Source organism: Macrobrachium rosenbergii, chromosome 5 (genome assembly GCF_040412425.1).
Source record: "Macrobrachium rosenbergii isolate ZJJX-2024 chromosome 5, ASM4041242v1, whole genome shotgun sequence".
NCBI classification, from domain to species: Eukaryota; Metazoa; Arthropoda; class Malacostraca; order Decapoda; family Palaemonidae; genus Macrobrachium; species Macrobrachium rosenbergii.
Window position 1 is genome coordinate 65,677,809 of NC_089745.1, and position 19,619 is coordinate 65,697,427.

Sequence of the window (19,619 nt, forward strand, 5' to 3'; positions counted from 1 at the left end):
CGCATATTTGTTTCAAAACAAACATTTGACAACACGCCACCCTTTACTCCGCAGTTTTTTCCTTGTTAACTTACGGTTGTCTGTCACTTTTTATCACATTTACCTGTATTTAGTGGAACATTTCATTCATCTCAATTCTTTTGATATGTAATCCTTATCAAGATAATATAAAATCCCTTTTTCTCTTGTTGTTTTGCCTTATGTCATATTTTTGCAATTAAAATCCGACCATGCATCATCTCTGGTAAAATCATGATGTCCCCCTATAATTTTTACCGTCAGCTCTATCACCTTTACCTGAATACAGTGGATCAGTCATCCCTCTCATCGGTTCCTGTGGAACCTTTCCCTGATCAGAACTTACGTATTTTTTCCTTATTTGTTTTTATGTCATTTCTCTTTACTTTCTGAATTAAATAAACCCTCTGGTATACTAAGAAATGTTATGTCCTTGGAATTCCTATCACCTTTACCTCTATGCAGATGAACAGTTATTCTTCTCACCAATTCCTTTGGAACCTTTTCCTGGTCCAGACACACCTGACGGTTGTCAGCCACTCACACCATCACCATCATACAGCAACACCTCACTTCTGATCCTAAGAATCCTGGTACCTTTGCGTTCTTCAGTCTCTTAAGTGCTCTCCTGACATCCTCACCAACCGCTTCCATAAGCGTTCTCAAATATACCCTAATCCTTCTCATTGTTGCGTCATTCAGCCCTGCCACTCTCTTATCATCCACAATCAAAATGCTCGCTCCACATCATTGACTTAGGACTGCATTCATTTTTGGCAGCATCTTTTCATTTGAGAGGTATTCTAAGATTCATTTGGTCATAAGCCTTTCTCTCTGCATTTACTGCTCTGTAGAGCAACTTATTCTCCTAAACTCTTTTTTACATTCCCCCCCCTTTCCATATTTATAGTAATAGCTTTTTCTTTCTTACTCACTTCTCGACTACCCTAACATCCTTATATATATGTAGATGAACATTTCTGCCATGCAGTTCCACAGGAAATGATATTTTTCCTTCACCAAATCTTTCATTTCTTCATCTCAGCGCTCACTGTTTTTACTTGCGCTTTCCACCCTCCTAAACCACAAACACTTTCTGCTGTCCCTATGACTCTGTTTTGGAATATTACAGAATCCTTCCCTGTTTTTGTCTTCAACGCTACCCCGTATTTCATTCAGTTCTTTCTAATATGCTTTTATTAAATTCACTTGGCATATATACATATACTGTATGTATATATATATATATATATATATATATATATATATATATATATATATATATATATATATATATACATATACTGTATATATATATATATATATATATATATATATATATATATATATATATATATATATATATATATATATATATATATAAAAGGTCACCAGAAGGAAATGAAATGTTGGCAGTTGATTCAAGGGCTATGGAAAAAGTATATAACATATTGTTAAATGTTGGGTCCTGTTCCTGATGCATATCGAAACATGTAAAGCAAAGGAGCTTAGAATTTTGTTTTATGTTTTAAGACAAGTGGTGGTGAAAAGATTAGTTGAGTATGTTTAACTTGCACAGGGTCTTGTAGTCATGGCTCACAACTTTCTACCAAAGATATTTTTTATTGTTATTTACTTATTGAAGTGTGATTAACTTTTCACTTTAATATTTGACAGGTATGACATTCTTTCGCCACATACAGTCGAAGGAGATCAGTGTTTGCCTCATCAACATATTTTCTTCCTCAAGACACACAAGTGTGCATCTTCCACCGTCCAGGTCAGTTTTTGTGTTTGTAAGCACTGTGGTTGTATATTTTGTGATTGATTTTCTCTTATTCTCTTATCATATGTATGTACAGCATATATACTGCTATACATTTTTAAAGTTTCTCCTCTACAGAGCGTTTTTCTCTAATATAAGGCAGCCTAGGAAGAAATAAAATACCACTTGCGTTATATTTCTCTCTCTCTCACACGTCGTCACTGTTTGGGTCATGCTCTTCATCTCATTTTGGGCACTGACAGCGTCCTCAGAATCTTGTCATAGTCTGCTGCTGGGAATCTGCATACAGCTACACTGTACAGGGAAATCCCTTAATTTTACATGGACACTGCTATGTGTCATATACCTTAGAAATTTTACATCTTTTAGTTTGTAACTTACAGTTTGTAGGAGGGCTTTAGAAGGTTTTTTTTTATAAAAAAAAAAAACTTTTGTTTCTTCCAACAGTCCGGCCATATCCGTTTGGGTTGGGAAGATTGTGGAGTAGCGCATTCTTCCTTGTACAATCCATAACACTATTTGCCCCGTACATGTTGAGTATCAGTGCAGCTGAGTGCGAGATAGTTCATGAGGTTTTGTCACTTTTGAGAAATTTCTGGACTGGACTTTATTTGTATTTGTTATATTAGGTTCCTCGTGAATGCAACAAATAGCATTTTCACCCTTTTTCTAATAGGTCTGTATTGATGTCAAGATTCTCACCCATATCAGTCACGGCAGACTTAAAAATTTCACCCTTTTTCTAATAGGTCCGTAGATGTGTCAAGATTCTCACCCATATCAGTCGTGGCAGACATAAAAGTGACCTCTTTCTTCATTAACTTAATTTCTCTTCCTTTTTCATAAAACTGCTGATTGTATCATAATCTGAAAAGGCGTACATACCAAGATTAGGTTGCATAGTTCGTTTCCCTTTTTCCTACAAAAGTTGGATGTCAGTGTATTTCTGTTATGAGAAAATTCCCTCCTAATGACTAGAGGGATGTTATGGAGGTTTTTCAAGACAATTACTTCAAAAGTTCTTGTTTCTACAGACGGTTTGAAGTACAAAATCCAGTTTTCTGGGGCATTACTTACCATGAAAAACAAACGAAAAATTCGAGGGGCTGACTGTTGTCAGTGTTTGATGTGAAATTGTTCCAGAGTAGGTGCTATCTGTTATTCTAGTTATCACACATCTTTTCCTGGCACTTCCTTCTGCCTTTCCCATTCTATGTTCCTGATAGAAATAGGCATTTGTCTACCACAAGATCAGTTCCTACAGATTGGGAACTATGGCTTTGCAAGTTGCAGAGATAATAAAAAAGGCTACTTCTGAGAAGGTTAATGGCTTATTTTCTGGTGTGGGTTTCAGTCTGTGGATAGCAGCAAATCTGTCAGAAATTAAGACAATATTTGCATGATAATTAGCAACTTTTATACTCAACTCTGGTACCGTAAGAGCTTCAATTTTGTAGATATGCATTGAGCACACTGAGGGAGAGTCCTATATTCATGTAAGATCTCTTGCCCTTACATGGGGCCCAACATACCTATAGATATTTTCACCTCTAATCCAACTTTCATCTGCCTGCAGATTTTCATTTTTTCCCCAAAAATGCACCTTGGCAGTGCAGTACAAGGTGAGGCCAATGACTTTTATAGAATTGGTCTCCCATTTTATTTATTTATTGCATCCTGTATGACAGCTGGGATGCCCTTGGTTGCATATTCACATTAGGAATGTGAGGAGTTTACAGTAATTGTTACTTCTCTGAATCCAGTTGCCTATGCTCTTCATTGTGCAAAAATATGCACCATATTTTACGTGGTAACAATGATCTATGATTTGGTGTTTTTATTAGAGACTCTTGTAAATAGTAACAAGTCAAAGGCTGAGTTTTTAATCCCGGGTTTGGATGGCCCTGACTTCATTTAACGTCGTAACATCCCACGTGCGCAAGGTATGGCTGTATACACTGACGGCCAATTTATCGTCAGAAAAATTTGGAGTGTAGTTGCCATGAAAATTTGGAGTGTAGTTGCCATGAAGTTCTTTGTTTCAAAATTATCAGCAAGTTCTACAGTGTTTACATATTTACTGTTTACCGCAATCCAAATATCGACGATTGCATATACAGTATGACTGTCTTTTGGAAAGGATTAATATGGCTCAGTCACAAGATTCAAAACCTTCATTCGTTATTTGTGGAGACTGTAATGCAAAGCACAGTGAGTGGCTAAATTCAAATTCCACAGATCAACATGGCCGGTCTGCTCTGAGTTCTGTGCATCCTCTGATTTTGTCCAGCTAATTGAGGAACCCACGCACATTTCTGGTGGTAATAGATTAGACCTCATATTCACAGATGTTCCAGCTATTGTGAAGTTCAAGGTCTGTGAAGATATAGAGTAGGCACTTGTGATCATTGCGCCTTTGAGATGGGCATATCTGTCAATCAGTATATTCCGAATTCCATTGGAAAAACGGTCTGGCTGAAATCCAGAGCCAATTGGGATCGCATTATTGAAGTCTGTCAGGCACTTATTTCTGTTGCTATATTAGATCCTGATCCCAAAAAGTTAAATGAAATGCTGATGGCTGTTTTAATAAGATATGCCCTAGAAAGGTCATCAAATTTAGGACAAACGACCAGTCATGGTTTGATGCTACATGGAGACGAGCCTACCATGAGAAACAGACCAAATTTAACGCATGGAGACAAAATCGTCAAAATGAAAATTACATCATTTTTGTTGAGTCTTGCCGTGCTGTGAATAGAACTTACGGCCGAGGAAAATTACAATAATTCCTTGAAGAGGAGACGCGAGAGAATTACTCAGCCTCATCTGTGGTGGACCAAATTGGCATCATCTATCTTTGGGTCAGACTCGTCTTCTATTCCACCACTACTAACAGATAGATGATGGTAGATTGGTCACTGGCCCTAGGGAAAAGGGTGAACTGCTTCATCGAGCTTTTGAAGCTAAGCAATCGGCTGACGATGTCCCTTTCCCTGATACTTGTCATCCTGAACTTATTTTTAAGCCACTATGTAAGTATGTGGAATCTTAATGATTTTTAGCTGATACTCAATGTGTTAGGTACCTCCAATGCTCTTTTAGACGTGACATGCCATTTGCAAGGGAACCTTGATAAGGATTTTGAGTGCAGAATAATTCAAATAGATTTTAGTGCTACTTTCGATTTAATAAATCACAAGGGATCTTTAGTGAACAAGACCTATTGTGTCTGGAGTTCCATAGGGCAGTGTTCTCGGTCCACTGTTATTTTTTAGTGTATACAAGTGATATGGTTGTTGGCCTGGAAAACAAGATTGTTCAGTAAGCCGATGATGCAACAGTTGTGGGTGTAGTATAGTCTCCACTTATGAGAAATGAAGCTGCCCTCAGCCTCAGTCGGGACATGGACCGGATCAGTGAGTGATGCAGTCGGTGGGGTATGAGACTGAACTTCAGTAAAACGAAAACACTGTTGGTTAGCATATCTCGTACAGGTGGATGGAACTTTGCTGATTGAGTCTGAAGCTTGAACTGTAACTTTTGACTGACATCTAACTTTTGAGGAATATCTAATGAAAGTTTCAGCAAATGCCGCACGTACGTTAGGTATTGTTCGTAAAGCCCCATATTTATAACAGTGATAAAATCAATGCAACCTGTTCTAGGTCATTTGTGCTTCCTTTACTGGAATACTGTTCTCCAGTGTAGATGTCTGCTTCTGCCAGAGATTTACCTCTTTTAGATAGAGTGATTCATGGTGGTAGGTTTCTGTTTCCTAATAGTAGCAGTTATGACTTGGACCATCAACGGATGGTCTCTTGTTTGTCACTTTTTCTTAAGTTGTATTTCAACAGAGATCCTTCACATTCACAATTGATCCCTGCTCCCCTTTATCTGCCGAGAGCAACAAGATTCACTGAATAGCACCACCAATTTACAGTAAATGTGCCTCACTGTTGAACTCAGTTCCAAAGGTCCTTTATTCCTCACACTGTTGGACTGTGGCACAGCCTCCCCGAGGATGTGCAATTGGAACTTCAGAAGTTCAAGCGAAAATGCAGTGCATTACTACCCTAATACTATTCTTGCATTTTGTTACATTTTCATTTATTAATTTTTTTCTTTTTTAATAAATAGTATCTATTCTTTCTGTATTTCCCTTTACTTCCTCTTTCTTCTTTCTAATGAACACCATATTCTTTGGAAGCTTGCAGTTAAAGTCAATGGCCCCTATGAGCTTGCTACATATGAATAGTTTTCATCTACTGAATATAATAATAATAATAATAATAATTATAATAATAATAATAATAATAATAATAATAATAATAATAATAATAATAATAATAATAATAATAAAAGTGAAGGAAGTGTAGTGTTTCTCTGAAGACCACCAAATACCATCCAGAATTTTTTGTTTTAGCATCAGGGATGAATATCAGTAGCAATTCTGTTCATACTAAATAAGTTATTCCAGAACACGAACGTTGATTGTCTGGTCTTCAGCCATTTGAACATTTGAAAAACAGCGAAATTTAAAGCTAAAAGGCCATAGGACCCTGATAATAGTGTCTAGTCAGGGTGCTGTCTTAAAATTTAAGACATGCTTCTGGTTAATGTACTTTATAATGTCAAAGATCAGTATTTTCAGAATCTTAATATCTGTATCAGATATCTAAGGTTCTCGCCACTGTAACCTTACTGCCCCACACACACTATTCTTAGAGTTCTTGCAGCCATGGTATAGTGATGGCAAGTCCTGCATCCCCATACATACTGAAAATGTTGATTATATCAACTGCCACGTAGTTGGCGGTTAGTAAAGCCCAGCCACCAGGAGTACACAAAAACCCCGACTTTGGCCCTCTATAACTCTGGAAATATTCAACTGACCAGGATGAAACTCTGATTTTAGAGGTTTCCCACTAAAGGTCTCTAACCAAGTCAAATTTCATCGAAATCTGTTAAGCCGTTCCGGAGATCCAGATATCGAATTTTGGTGTTCAGGGGATATGGTAGGGGGTGGGTGGGTAAAGGTTCCTAGCATACCTGTGGAGCAATAACGGCAGAAGATACAGCCGTGAAACTTAAGTTTTCTGAAAGCTCGTATTCTGGAGGGGTGCCTTTCGGGTTAAATTTTAAAGGTACAGTGGGCTATTCAAAGTAGCCCCCAAAATTCAAATTTTCTGATGCTCATGCTCATGTACAGACTGCTCACAACATTAGAAGAGATGCTGTTTTCTTAATGTGTGTGAATAGCAAGTGGTGTTAGGAGAAGCTGGCTGACTCACTCTCAACTATCTATCAATCCATCTATTTATATAATACTAAAACTTCCCCTCTCCTTCCCTTCCTCCTACCCCTCCGCCTCACCTTCCATCTTCCCTCCCTTTCCCTCTTCCATCCTCCTCCCCTCCCCAAGCAAAAGATCAAGTGTTAATACAGTTCAGTCCTCCCTTTCCCCTTCCCTCCCCCTCCCTTTACCTCTTCCATCCCTTCCCTTTCCCTCTCCTCCCCAAGCACAAGATCAAGTATTAATTTAGCTGTGTCCTACCCTCTCCTCTCCCCCTTCTCCTCATCTCCCTTCCCCCTCTCCTCCCCCTTTCCTTCCCTCCCACTCACCTTCCCTTTTCCCTCTCCTTCCCTCTTGCAGTCCCCTCCCCTTCCTTCTCCTCTCCCACTCACCTTCCCTCCCCTTCCCTCTTCCACTCTCCTCCCTTCCTTCTTCCCTCCCTTCCCTCTCCTCCTCACCTTCCCTCTTCCCTCCCACTCACCTTCACTCTTCCCTCCCCTTCCCTCTCCCCTCCCACTCACCTTCCCTCTTCCATTCCCTTTCCCCTTCCCTCTCCTCCTTTCCCCCTTCCCTCCACTTTCCTCCTCCCCTCCACTTCTCCTCCCCTTCACTCCTTCATCCCCTTCCCATCCCTTCCCCTCACCCTCCTACTCCCTTCCCCTTCACTCTTCCCTCCCCTTTCCCCCATCACCCTCCTCTCCCCCCTCCCCTCCCCTCCCCTTTTCCTTCCCTCTTCCCTCCCCCGTAAATGGGCTGGTGCTGCCAAAACTTTTGCTGACTATTATTAGCAGGGTTAATTTAGGTATGGGTATGGTAGGGATATGGGTATGGTATGGTGATGGGTATGGGTAGGGTATGGTATAAATATGGGTATGGTACAGATATGGGTATGGGTATGGAACAGATTTGGATATGGATATATGGTATAGATATGGGTATTGGTGTGGTATGGATATGGGTAGGGTAGGGTAGGGTATGGTATGGGTATGGGCATGGATCTTTTGTTAAAAATGTAGCAAATAAAAAAGTGGGTCATGGATAGTCTAGTATAATACTAAAATTGAAATTTTAAATGTTTGTACACTTGAAGGTAAAAGGGGGCTGGTGCTGCCAGTAGATTTTAGCTGACTATTTTATTTTATTAGTAGGGTTAATTTACCTGTGGGTATGGGTATGGTAAGGATATGGGCATGGGTATGAGTTTGGTATGGATACTGGTATAGGCATGGTTATCATGGGTATGGTATGGGTACAGGTATAGTCATGGGTACAGATATGGATATGGTATGGATATGGGTTTGGGTATGGTACAGATATGGGTACAGTTACTACGGTACAGATATAGGTATGGGTATGGTATGGAATTGGGTACATGCTTCAAGCCTATTGTATCTGGAGTTGGTTCCTAATTGAGGCATTGTATCCAGTCCAATTAGGAGAGAATTTTGCTTTCCAAGGCAGTGCATCTTTCCCTCAATCACATTCACATGGGATGGGTAGGTCATAACTTTTTCTCATCACACTTTCATGAATTTTTAAGCAGACAAAACATATCCATTCCTTTTTTATTCTGGAGACAGTGTCTGACTGCTTGACATGTATGGCTGGACTTCATTCATCGCAGGTTGTGGTCATTTCTGTAGAATCCTCCTCTCTTATTTGGAGCAGTTGTTCTCTGCTTAGGCAACACCTTGTAGCATTGTCTGTGGTAGCCACCATAGGGAATAGAACATAGAATTTAGGCCACAGGCCACATGCTGGGACCTATGAGGTCATTCAGCACTGATACAGACATCGACAATAAAAAGGTTTGAAAGTTTTAACAGGAAAACCTCACAGCTGCACTATGAATTAATTGTTAGGAGAGGATGGACAGCAAGATGGAAGAAAGAGAATATGAATGGAGGTATAGTACAGTAAAAGGAATGAAACGGGTTGCAACTAGGGGCTGGAGGGACTCTGCAAAAAACTTCAGTAATACCTACAGTGCACTGCGTGAGGTACGTATCAAAGTGTGTACATTGGACCACTCAGCAAGACATTTTTCAAGTGAATACAGAGTGACATGAAGGTACAAGTTCCCAGAACTAGTCTTTGTTTTTCATCAGAGAAAATTGATTTAATAGGACAGTTGTATTATTTCCAAGCATTGGAACCACTTGCCAGGAATATGAGGCATTTGTATTTCTAAATATTGTATTGCTTAGATTTTCTGTTATATGTTTAAATAATTATCTGTAGGCATTCTTACCCAAGTTGCTGTAAGTTACCGACGAATGAATTTGTATTTAGCTATTATTGTAACAATTGTTTATTCACCTAAGATAGGTATATTAATTAGCAAAATACATGTCTTGTATCCCTTCAAAACTGTCCATATCTAAGTCTCAGTACCCCAAGAGCTAAAACTGGGAACAGTAATAGGTCTGTCACTGACAAGAGGAAATTGTGTGTTGAATGTTTTTTACATGAAAAATTTACATTTGGAGTTACATATGTGGATTTACAAGAAAAACTTGGGCTGAAACTCGTCAGTTTTTGTGTGATTGTTTTCACCTTCCAAACATTTTCATAATTTATTGTCTTTCTTATTCAGTTTCAAAGACTGGATTGGTTTGAGGCTTCATTCATACCTTAGTAATCTCTGAGGTGTGGGCTTTAGGTAAATTCTCATTAAGTTCATTGTCATCTGTGAAATCTGATAGTACGGCAGTGAAATATGTCCTCAGGTTTAGCATAATGTGGATAAAGAAAGATGCAATAATATGAAGTAACAACTGCATGAAACCAAATGCTCCTACTATTTTCACCTTCAATGCTTTGGAAAGGTAATTTTCAGTTTTATTAAAGAATTACTCCAGATATTGATGTTGCTAATTTTTATGTTAACTCTGTCAGGAGTAGCATTTATTTTCTTGAAGCCTTTTCTGTGGAGACAAGAATTCTACACAATCTCATAACACTATGGATTATTGGTATCAGAAATCTCTCACATTATGGTTTTATTAAAGCTTGATAAAGAAATATTGTTTTATTAAAGCTTGATAGAAGAAATATTGAAAATCTTTAGGGACATATATATTTGAAAAAGTAAATTATTTGGATTTTTATTGTTGGTTACATTAGCTAATTCTTAAAGGGTTCTAAGACAACCTTCTGTTAACTCTTTTAGTCCAATAAATGGTATATCATTGATCACCAGTTTCCCAAGTAAGGCATGTATATAGCTAAATTAATTTTGGTGCAGTACACCACCTGCATATATATTTTGTGTAGAAACAGCACTTCAAAGAGATTGGTGTCACTGTACCAGTCTTATAATGCAAATGCTGAATACACTTACTGTGAAGTAATTTCAGGTAAATGGTGAATTCTCCACATTTGGAGATCAGAAACCTGTATATTTTACGGTATGTTTTTTTTTTCCAGAATATCTTCTTACGATATGGCTACAACAATAACCTAACCTTTGCTCTTCCTGGTGGAGGGAACTATTTAGGAAATCCTGGAATGTTCAAGGTAAGGTTGAGTAATACTGTACAGTCCCAATTTACAGTACAGTATTTAGCTCCAAAAATGTTGATAGATCTTTCATTGGCATAATGTGTATTGGATGTTTGAAAAAATGCTTGTAGAACTTTGCTGTTAATTCAAATTACTCATTGCTATTATGCCACAGAAATGATGTACAAGTATTTTACAGCAGACCTGTTTACACACATTACAGAATCTAAATTCATGATTATAAAAGAGATTATTCCTAGACTTTTCTATTTGGTTCATTCATTTGAGTTTTACTAGGTTCTTACAACCTACCCGCTAATTACAAACATTATTTAATTTTCCTCAGGCCAGTATGATCCCCAGAAAACTATTGCCAGTGGATGGGAAGGTGGACGTATTTGCGGTCCACACACGTCTCAATGTACCTCAGCACACGCTGGTATTACACAACGATACCCGATGGATAACTATAGTTAGGGATCCAGCAACCTTGTATGAAAGTCTCTTCAATTTTTTCCATATGAAGAATGCATATGGGTTAGAGCTTTCTGAGTACATCACAGAACCCATGTCAGTAAGTGACTGTATAATTATTCATGTTAACAATTTTATGTAATCTATTTCATACGTTTTTCATCTAAAGACTGTAGCTTGAATAACTGCAATCTCAAACAAACACCTTGCAGTGCTCTCATGTGACCAGCAAAAGTGTATGTGTAGTCCAGGATATCAAGTACAGGCAGTCCCCGCTTACCGGCAGCATCGGTTAACGGCGTTTCGGTTTTACGCCACTTGGCTAACGACATCGTTAACCAGTTTTTTGGCATCGGTAAGCGATTTTTGGCACTGGTAAGCAGTTTATCATAGCCGTTAAGCAGTTTATCAGCACTTACGGCATCGTAAATGCCATTTATTACCATAATTATTGTTATGGTCTGGTTAACGATTTTTGGTTATCAGCACTCAGCCAGGAATGGAACCCCTGCCATTAAACCAGGGACTGCCTGTAATGTACTGAGTACCCTTGCTGAAAGCCTGATCAGTACCAAATGAAGTAAGAAGGAACCTTGCCACATGTTAAACTTTTCATATTTTATAAGCATTATTTCAATGGTGATTTGCTGATGACACCAGTTTATCTTACTAAATCAGTCAGCTTGTCCTCGTGTAAATCGTTACAGCATTGGATTTTTACAATTCGTCATAAAAATTTTAAATTTCCAAGAAGATAAAAGCTGTTAAATCTCCATTTGTTATTAGAGCATTCTTAAAATGTCTTGTAGAGCTTGAAAACATTTTAACAAAACGGCAAGATATTACTTTTTTTTTTTTGAGGGGGTGGATCTCTATGGACTCAAAATAGTCAGCAATAGTTCCCTCATGTGAGTTTGTCATGACTTCCTAGAACCTTTTATCTCTTTTTAAATCAAAACTATTATTTTCTTACATACACATCAATTTATAGTCCCTGCATTCAGTTGTATATTATCCCTCGACTCAGTCTTTGATCTTTCAAACAAAAAAGTGATTACGTGTGCATGGCGAGAATAGAGGAGCCAGGAGGAAGGAAAGAAGTATATGATCAGTGGGTTACTATGAAAAAAGTAGTTTTATTTTAAAAACTTAATTTCAGTATAACCTCATTAGTCATATAGTGCCCAAATTGCAATGTAGGTGGTAGGTTGTTTGCAAGTGACTTGAGGTTGCCAGATAGCACTTCAGGACTGTTCAAGTCAGAGATCAAGGCTTTTGTAGAAAACCTAGAGATTAAAACGAGTTTGTGCTGGAAACTTCATGTTTGTGTAAACATTAGCCTGCCATTCCTGGAAGATTTTTAAGCTCATAACCTTGATATAATTCATCTTTCAGTAACATGAATGATATGAACAAGAATGAATAAAGAGGCAGGAGAGATAAGGAACCCCCCCCTCATTTCTCTCCTGCAGGTAGAACTTGGTCCACAAAGTTTTGATACGTGTAAGCCTACAGTTAAAAACTGGCTAAGGCAGACTGACTTTGCCAGGTGTCCTTATTCAGAATTGCCAAAGAAGTGGAGAGGGCCTTATTTTCAAGGAACTCAGCTGTTACCCCTATGTTTCATCCCATGGTACATGCATGTAGAATGACCTTCTCAGTCAAAAGGGTATTACATATTCCTGGAGTTGTTTCTTCCTTTCACTACCAGAATGGGAAAAATCATGAAACTTTTGCTTCTTATATCTTTAGTCCTATGCAAGTAGTGTTTAACAGCCTTCAACAGGAGAGAGAAAGATCTTCATTATTGTGTATAAATGCAGTTATATGATCTCAGCAGTTAGTGAGCAATTTGTTGGAGTGATGGACAAACCTACAGATGACCATCCTCTAGCATATATAATTCTGAGCGACAGTGCATGTAGCTAACTGTCCTATCTCAAGAAGACAAATTGTAGATGAACTACATTTTGCAAATTGAGGCTTCTAAGGAAAGAGGAGAGATCCCACTACAGAGCCTTTAGCATCCTTTGATGTACATCTCAAAGTAATGGTGAATCAACACCACCAGTTCAACAGAAGTTGATCATGTCAAAAATTTCTGGAGCTCAAAAACCTGCCAGAGACAAACCAGTACCTCTTAATCGCTGACTGGCTGCATCTTATGAAGAATAGCAGAAATTCATTATTGCTGGAATAGTAAAGTTCATCAGATCAGTGTTCCTCTCACCAGTCAGAAAATAGACTCCACTTGGAGTGATAGATTTGACAATATTGAGTGATGGCTTGTGCCTTGTGAAAATCTTCATCTATATGAGTTATTATTGTGTGAATTATTTTATTGAGATCCTTACGATCCTTCTTTCTAGTCTAGAGACTCCTGGGGTTGTGTATTAACTTCATCAGAAGTTCTGTGAGCCACTTCCATTGCAACCAGTGTCACCCTTGTGAAGCTGAAAGCCTTGAACTTGGCAAGTGTCCACTTGATAAGGCTAAAATGTTGGAGAGCATACATCTAGTTGTCCTGGGCATGCAACATCACATCCAGCCTCAAGGCTGCTGTAGCCAATTGAGCTGAACAATACCTGACCAATTTATGATTCTGGCTTGCAGCAAATACATCCACCATGCCAGACAGTTGTCAAAAAATTCTGCAAATGTGATCTGCTACCAAAAGGTCCCTTCCCGTGATACTCGGTGGCCTAAAATAGACTTTGTCTCAAGAAGGTAGATGTTCTGTTTTCTGTTCATCACTGACCAAATGTTTGTTGCCACATTTCTGTCCATCACTGACTAAATGTTTGTTGCCTGTTGACCTAGGGGCTCCTTGTAATATGACTGGAAATGTCTTTGAACATTAATATCTCTGTAGAGGTAACCAAGGTCTTGTCATCACAGAAAGATCCTCAGTCAGATGATCAGGGAAAGGCAGATGAGAGAGGCAATCCTTCTCCCTGTGCCTCTCAGGCGTCACATACAGAAAGGTTTGCGCAAGCTTGCTCAGTCATCTTGGACTCGTTCTATGGATCAGGTTCATCCTGGCTACAGGGAAGGTTCTTCTTGACCTTCTTCAGGAGGCTAAAGGAGAGAAACTGCAACATTTCTGCACTGGCACCTCTCTGGAATTGTCACAATCTGAGCTCCTCTTCTGACTCTTATGCATGGTTCACTGCATGGGCAGAAGGAAGTGGCAGGAGCAATGCAAGGGTGTGTTCTTCCCCTCTGAACGTCTTAGTCTAAAATCTGCTACAATAGCAGTTCTGCTGAGTCCTGTACCTTTCCTCATCTGGTTTGGTAAGGGACCAGGAATGGCCAAGTGATCAGAGATTTGGCATGACCCCTCCTTTGTTTGAAGAAGGTGCTACTTGTGTCCCAGGGGATTTGATAGGACCAGGTGGTTCCACTCAGTCATAAAAGTATAATTACCTTGGGGTAGCAACTCCGGCTTTGGACCTGCTGACAGTCTTGTCTCTTGAGCCTACTCAGTCAGGTACCCATGGTCTCGGTTAGCTCATGGTGCTTTGGAGGTGAACACCTTAATCTGTGGGTCAGGTAAGTTCCCTCATTTGTAGCAGATCAAGCAGACTCCTTTCCCCCCTGCTATCATGCCAGATGATGTACTACTGTATATGCTGGAAGACACTGAGGCAAATTGATTGATTTGTTGCTATTAAAACTGGCGTCATGACATCTAGGTTATTGACGCTGTATAAAATTAAATAGGAAATTAAAACGATAAGTTTTAAAAAATCTCATAAGAGATATCTAAAAATATATTATATATATATCTGTAAAACATGTATAACAAATATGCATATACACATAATGTGTGTGTATGACCTAAATTTTTTTGAGGAGGCCCACCTCCTGAACAACCATATATAGCTGCTCTAAATTACAGTCCTCCCTGAGAGTTGTTGCAAAGATGAAAAGTTCATCTCTGTCACATCCCCAAGAGAGGAACCTATGCCTTAGATTCCCAAGACTGGGACATTCGACCAGCAAATGTCTTAACAACAGTCAAGGGCACAATACAGTCATCGCTCAATGGAGGATTTTTGTTGGACATCAAGAAGCCATGAATGAGTCTTGTATGTCCAATCCTAAGCCTGCACAACATTTCTTGTCTCCTTGGCATATAAGGATATGACCAAGTAGACACTGGTGACATAATATACTGCGCATGTTTTGATTCTTTGAAGTATTTTCCCAAAGGGACTGTCAACATTTTTTAATTTTCTGATCTACTAGTGGATATACATCCCGATATGGTGGTAGACATCTGGGTTCTGGGGAGGTGGCTGCTGACTTAGCAAGCTAATGATTAGCTTGCTTGTTCCCAACCACCCCAACATGAGAAGTCACCCAGCAAAAATCTATTTCTTTACCTCTTCTTTCCCTAAAAGCAGCCATTCCAATATTTCTGAAATGAAAGGGTTTAAAGAGTTAAAAAGATTCCAAAGACTGAAGAGCACTACTAGAGTCACAATACTGTACAGTATATAGTAAAACTATTTCCATTCTGAGTTAAAATTTCCTTTAAGGCCTTTAAAATTGCATGCAGTTCTGCTGTAAAAATAGATGCAACAGATCATAATCTCCCACTTCTTTCTATATAAGGGAAGGCCACTCCAAAGCCAATGGAAGGATCTGACATTGAGCCATCCATGAAAACTGCAATGGGCTTATGTTGCAAGGAATGATCTAAAAATATTGACTGCATTGCCTCATTTAACATTTCTGCATTGGTAAAATGAAAATATCTACAAAATTTTACCTCTGGGAGATTCCAGAGGGGGCTAACTGAATACCTTGCAGGTAAAATCTCCATCCTTGGCATGTTTAATTGCCTTCTTATATACTCTAGAAGCAAATGGATGAGGTTGCTTGGGTTGATTTTCATAAAACTGCCAATGCTTTTCATTTCTGATACAGGTGCTGGTTCAAGACTTAAGAGAGCTTCTGAAATCTGTACCAACTCCAAATCAGCAGATGCTGGTAATGAAGATCCAGAGGCATCTCACCAGCATCTGCCTGCATGCTGTCAGTGGGAGATGATTTAAATGATCCTGTACACAATCTTAGCCCTTCATGATGAATTGAATGGAGCATTTTTAGGCTATTAGGATTTGCTGAAGTGTAACGCTTCACACCCACAAGTTGATTTTGATAAGACCAAGGCTTTTTATAGTCTCAACATCTGAGTTCGGTCTGCACCCCACGAAGTGCGAGACAACTTTCACACATTCATTGCTTTCAAGCATTTTGTCTTAATATATTTCAGATGTGGAATCAAAGTCAGTTTGCTATCAAAATCAACCCAAGAAACCTTGTATCAATCTCTTCCCATGTATGAACAGATCTGGATCAAGATGGAATCCTCTTATAAGGCAAAAGTGCATGGTTAACAGTTTATTAGCAGTAAGCATAAAACCATTCATCTCACTATATTATCAATACACAGCTGAAGGTGGCATTCGGCCACTGCCATCCTTGTTGCTGCAAAAGATAGTGAAACGTCAACAGAGAGTATAAGCTACATCTGGGGAAATTATTTTGGAAACCCCATTGATTGCGAAGGCAAACAAGGTTGCACTTAAAACACTACCTTGTGACACTACTCCTCCTTGGTTGAATACAACATTGTTGCTCCAACTTGAACCTGAAATGGCCTGTTCTTTAAAAATGCCTTGATAAAAAGAGGCAAATTGCCTCTCAGGTTACTTTCATAAAGAACCCTCAGAATGCCGTATCTCCATGTTGTATCATATGCCTTCTCAAGATCAAAGAAAACAGTCACATGATGCTGTTTGTTAGCAAAAGCTTCGCCTATTGAAGATTCCATTCGAACCAATACATCAGTTGTGGAGTTCATACTTCGAAAACCACACTAAGTAGGCGACAGATATTTACCACATTCCAAGTACCACGTCAAATGTGTTCACCATTTTTTCCATGGTCTTACACAGATATGATGTCAGTGTAACAGGACAATAAATTCTCTGTCTTGAATGGGTCTTTCCCTGGTTTCAAAAGAATGGCAGTAATTTTAACATCTCCCAAAGCTTAGGGAAGATATGCTCTCAGAAAATTCTGTTAATAAGGCTTAATATGAAAAGTCTGGTGTTTGCAGGGGTATGCTTAATCATTGAATATGTTGTATCATCCAGTCCTGGAACCAATTCATTACATTTACTTATGGAAGATTCAAATTTCCTTATAGTAAAATGTGCATTGTATTGTTCATTCCTTGATGTATTAAAATCAATACCTGTTCCATTAGCCTTCTTTGAGCTGAATAGGGTTTGCCATTATTTTTCTTTGCAGTATTTGCAAAATGAGTGGCAAAATCATTTGCCACTAACCAGGGATGTGCTACTTCACAACCATTGATCTTGATAACTGGAGGTTGACAAGGAGTAAATTTGCCAGCAATTTTTCTAACTCCTCCAAACTAAAGTTAGGGTGTGTTCAAATTTAGTGAAAATATGAAAATTGTCCAAGATTCCTTTCATGCTTTTTTTTAATTTCCATGCAAAAATGAGCTCATGCTTTTCGAAATTCAATATGGTAATATACTCACATTCTCATGTGCGATATCTGGTGAAAGCTGATCTCATAGTTCTATGAGTTTCTGGCCATTTACAAGTCCACCAGGGAACTGGTCGGCAGATAAATATGCCTGAAGTCCTAGGTATTGACGAAGAACAGCCAAAAATATAATTGTATTCCACATCCAAAAATATAATTCTATTCCACATGTCAAGAGCATCATCTACACATGGAAAGTCATCAGCAGAGTGAACTATTGAGCTGTGTTCCTGGAATGCTGCCCAATCAGCTTGACCAATGTTCCATTTAGGTAGCCTTGAAGATGGAGGATTTAAAGCTACATTCACCACTATTGGAAAAAGGTCGCTGGTAAATCTATCATTTATCACTCTCCAGTTAAAATCAATAAAGCAGTCATCACTGCATATAGATAAATCAATTGCTGATAATGTGCCTGTTTGAATGTGAAAATGTGTACACTCCCCAGTGTTGAGGATTCCCATATTTTCACCCCCTATGATGATGGAACACAGGCAATTTCCCCTTTGATTGGTGACGATGTCACCCCAAAGAGGGCTTCTGCTATTTGTATCTCCCAAAATAACAAAGGGACATGGTAACTGTTGAATAAGAGATTTAAATTTATCAATGGGGGAAAACTTCACTGGGCAGTAGACAGAGCGCAAACTGTATATTTTCTTCGCAAATGGGTTGGCACACCCATTACATGCAGTGTAGACTGGACACTAATAGGATTTTGTGGGGTATCATTCCGAGTATATAAAGTTACACCCCCGTGGCTTCCTATATTTATGTTACAAGGGGAATGATAGGACGTACTGTATACTCTCGTGGGCTGGGCCATGCATTATTACCAATCATAGTCTCCTGCAAAGCTGTACATACAGGAGACACTTCTGATATGAGCAGCTTTAGTTCTTCCCATTTCACTCTTAATCCCTGACAGTTCTACTGGAGAAAGTGCATGAATTCTACTTTATTTTTGAGGCTGTTAAACCAGAGCCTCTTTAAGTGTTCTCAGCTTACTGCCTTGCTCTTGCTTTTTCCTGAAGGAGACCAGTTATTTATGGCTGCCTTCCTTTTCAAGGGGTTATCAATCTCAGGAACACCAGACAAAGCTGGCACTGCCTGAGGAGGGGTGTGAGGGTCAGAAAAAATTAGTGCATCCTCCAAAGTGTCAGAGGCACCAGTTGCAGTTGGTGCAGGGTCCAGGGAGAGACAAGCACCAGATAGTGTAATACAGCCTCCAGAGAAGCAGGAGTGCTAGGTATCCTTGGCACTGCCACCCAAGAGGCAGGAGTGCCAGAAATCACTGGCACTGCCTCCAAAGAGGCAGGAGTGCCACCGACAACTGGTGCCAACTCCAAAGAGACAGCTGTGCCAGAAATCACTGAATCAGCCTCCGAAGAGGCTTGAGTGCCAAAAATTACTGGTGCAGCCTCTGAAGAGGCAGGAACACCAGAAATTACTGGCAAAGCCTCCGAAGAAGCAGGTGCCAGAAATTACTGCCGCAGCTTCCAAAGAGGTGGTAGTACAGGTCGTCAGAGACTTTCTATTTGCATTCCCTCTGGTAGCATTTACATTTCTTCTTCGGTTGGCAGCAACACCGGAAAAGGATATTCCAGGTCTAACATACTAATTCAATACTCTTTTTTTTCTCTCGCAACGTTCATTTACCCTTAATGTTTGGATTTCTTTTTCTGTGATATACACATCACAATTAAGTGAAGATAAGTGATGATTATCTCCACAGTGTATACATCTTGTTTCTGTATTACATACACCATGCTCTGGTTCACTACATTTAACACATGTGGCAGGGTTGCCTTGTAGCCTCTGCCTACAAGACCCAAAACATATGTCCAAATTCTTGACAATGAAAACATCTTGGTTTTGGGATATATTGCTTTACCTTAAAATGTAACCAGGCTGCTTTTATTATATTAGGCAATCAAGTAGAATTGAATG

At 39.1% G+C, this 19,619-nt stretch overlaps 1 protein-coding gene across 4 annotated transcripts in view; it reads left to right on the plus strand.

Annotated features, from left to right (window-relative positions):
- LOC136838859 (galactosylceramide sulfotransferase-like) overlaps positions 1–19,619 on the plus strand; it is a 237,676-nt gene that overhangs the window by 199,853 nt on the left and 18,204 nt on the right. For all 4 annotated transcript variants that reach the window (XM_067104519.1, XM_067104517.1, XM_067104520.1 and 1 more), the window contains exons 3-5: positions 1,696–1,798; positions 10,530–10,619; positions 10,951–11,178. In XM_067104519.1, the coding sequence (XP_066960620.1) occupies positions 1,696–1,798; positions 10,530–10,619; positions 10,951–11,178 (421 nt within the window). The remainder of the gene's footprint in view (positions 1–1,695; positions 1,799–10,529; positions 10,620–10,950; positions 11,179–19,619) is intronic.